The sequence below is a fragment of the Penaeus chinensis genome, chromosome 33 (assembly GCF_019202785.1).
Source record: "Penaeus chinensis breed Huanghai No. 1 chromosome 33, ASM1920278v2, whole genome shotgun sequence".
In the NCBI taxonomy this organism is placed as follows: Eukaryota; Metazoa; Arthropoda; class Malacostraca; order Decapoda; family Penaeidae; genus Penaeus; species Penaeus chinensis.
In genome coordinates this window covers 35,855,410-35,857,909 of record NC_061851.1, presented here as the reverse complement: position 1 = coordinate 35,857,909, position 2,500 = coordinate 35,855,410, and the positions used below count along the sequence as shown (strand labels likewise).

General features: G+C 44.2%; 1 protein-coding gene across 4 annotated transcripts in view; it reads left to right on the top strand.

The window, feature by feature from the left end:
- The window catches only part of LOC125042974 (kinesin-like protein KIF13A), a 203,800-nt gene that overhangs the window by 44,971 nt on the left and 156,329 nt on the right, over positions 1–2,500 (top strand). For all 4 annotated transcript variants that reach the window (XM_047638836.1, XM_047638837.1, XM_047638835.1 and 1 more), the window contains exon 2: positions 1,365–1,452. In XM_047638836.1, coding sequence (XP_047494792.1) covers positions 1,365–1,452 — 88 coding nt within the window. The remainder of the gene's footprint in view (positions 1–1,364; positions 1,453–2,500) is intronic.

The window sequence follows — 2,500 nt, the reverse complement described above, 5'->3', positions numbered from 1 at the left end:
ACACACACACACACACACACACACACACACACACACACACACACACACACACACACACACACACACACACTCACACTCACACTCACACTCACACTCACACTCACACTCACACACACACACACACACACACACACACACACACACACACACACACACACACACACACACACACCTCCACCTCCACCTCCGGATTTTCTCCTTCTCATTCTCCTCTTTGTTCTTTTCGTTTAATTACCCAAACGTTTGATTGAGCTTGGGGATGATTCTGTGGCCGGTATGATTCATGATATTACTGTATCGTATTGATTCTATGCGAAATGATGGGACTCGTTATTCATAACAATGAGATCACACCTTTCCCTAAACAAAAACAAAAAAATGTCCTACAGTTAAATATTTTTATTTTGCGAAACAAGACGTTTCACGAACCGTAAATACATTTGGAAATGAACGACCGAAGTAGGAATGTAGGATAGTGAGGGCGTGATTGATTGAGGTATGTAGCGTCAAGTGTGTCTTCTATTTCTTTCTTGCGAGGAGCACGGCGAGTTCCTCCTGAAGGCGGAAGTGTCGCCTGGCGCAGGGTCGGAATGGACGGATCAAGTCCATTCCTCCTCTGTTCGCTTGCGCCAAACAGGTCAGAAACAGGTTTTGGCTTCGCTCGGTTGCCAGGACAAGGGCGGCGGAGGTGGGCGTGAATAGCGAGCTGTAAGGCCGTGACTCAGCCCCTTTGGCCAGCACTTGTGTGGCGGCCGCCCTACTTGAGCCTCCCCGCACGAGTGCGCCCGCTGCTTCACGCCCTTCCACCGCCTGACCCGTCGTCGCTGCCTCGTCGCCGGGGCTCAAGTCGGTCAGAAAAAGAAAATAAGGTCCATTCCATATTTATGTCTATTGCTTTATTAGGATTTGATTTGTAAAAATCAATTCCTTATTTATATATATTGTTTTTATTAGAAATTTATTGAAAACATTGCTATACGGTGGGAGGGTGAGGCGGAGACATTGATGATAAATGAATAACTTCACATTTACTTACCTGGAATTTTTTTTTTTCCACTTTTACATGTACATCCGAAATTGCTGGGTAATAGTACCCGATTTGTTTTTGCGTTGATCCTCTACAAAGCTTATTACTCCATTTTTCCCGGTGTTATTCAAGATAGAACTATTAGACTAATCTTGTAATGTATTTGTATATTTATCTATTTATTGAATATACCTTCTTCTTTTTTAAGTGCCCTGTTTTGCCGGTGCAGTTATTTGGCTTAACCGGTGAAGCTATGCGGTGCATAATTTACAGCTTGTTTGTGGTCAGGGTAAAGCGCTCGACTGTTATTAAAGATGACGTTTCTTCTCCCCCGCAGAGAAAGAGCTCGGGACCAAGAGCATCGTGGCCATGACGGAGACTCAGACCATCTTGCACCACCCCGCGGCTCTCGACAAACAAGACAGGTGAGTAAGTCAGGGCGGGCGGGGGCGCGGGAGAGCCAATCGGCGAGGCTTTTTCGACTTTTCTCGGCTTTGTCTCGGCTCTGCTCGGCTCTTCTCGGCTCTTCTTGGCTCTAGAAGGGTATCATTTTTTTTTTTTTTTTTTTTTTTTGTCTGTTTAACTTTTTGTAATGTTTTTTTTTGTTTCGTCTGCTTTGAGTTTACATCTTTAATCGATCGTTATAATCCGTAAGTTATTTTTTTTTACATATTTATTTTTCCTCAGTTTTATCTGTATCTCCTGCTTTACGTTGTTCTTGTTCTTACATCCTCTCCTTCTTATTTTGCATTCCTAAGGATCAACCTCGGTCCGTAGTTCCTCAATTCCCACCTACATTGGCCCAAGCACCGCCTCCCCCTTCTACCCCCTTCACCCCCCCCCCCCAAGGCTGCGACCACCTGCCTCGCACCAGCTAAACAGGTGTGACGTCTTGTGCGCTAAGCTATCACCTGTGACCACACTGTTCCCGCACCTTGTTCCTGTGTCCGTATTGTCTCTTTCGTTATCCGGTTATTCTGTGGTTTCCTTTCTTGAGGCGTAGTTTTTTTTTTTTTTTTTTTTTTTTTTTTTTTGGGGGGGAGGGGTAGCTGTCGATTAGTTGTTTGTTTTGGGGTGGGGGGGGGAGAGTCGTTATTAAGGGCTTTTTGTTCCTGTTTCGTTATTTTGCGTATTCTGCTTTTTTTTTTTTTTTTTTTTTTTTTTTTTTTTTTTTTTTTTTTTTTTTTTGTTTCTCGATTGTGTTGCTTGTTTTTCCTGTTATTTCTTTTCTTTCTCTGTATTCGTGTCTTATCATATTTCCCTTCTCCCTGTCCTGTCTACACATTTTTCTCCCCTCCCTCCCTCTCTCTCCTCCTTCCCCTCTCCCCTTCTTCTCTCCCTCCCCATGCTCTTCGTCACTCTCTATCCTGTCCTCTATCTTCCTTTATCACTCACACATCTCTCTTTCTTTCTCCACCTCTCCCTTTCCGTCTTCTTTTCCCTCATCCTCGCACTCGCCTTCACCTTCACCAA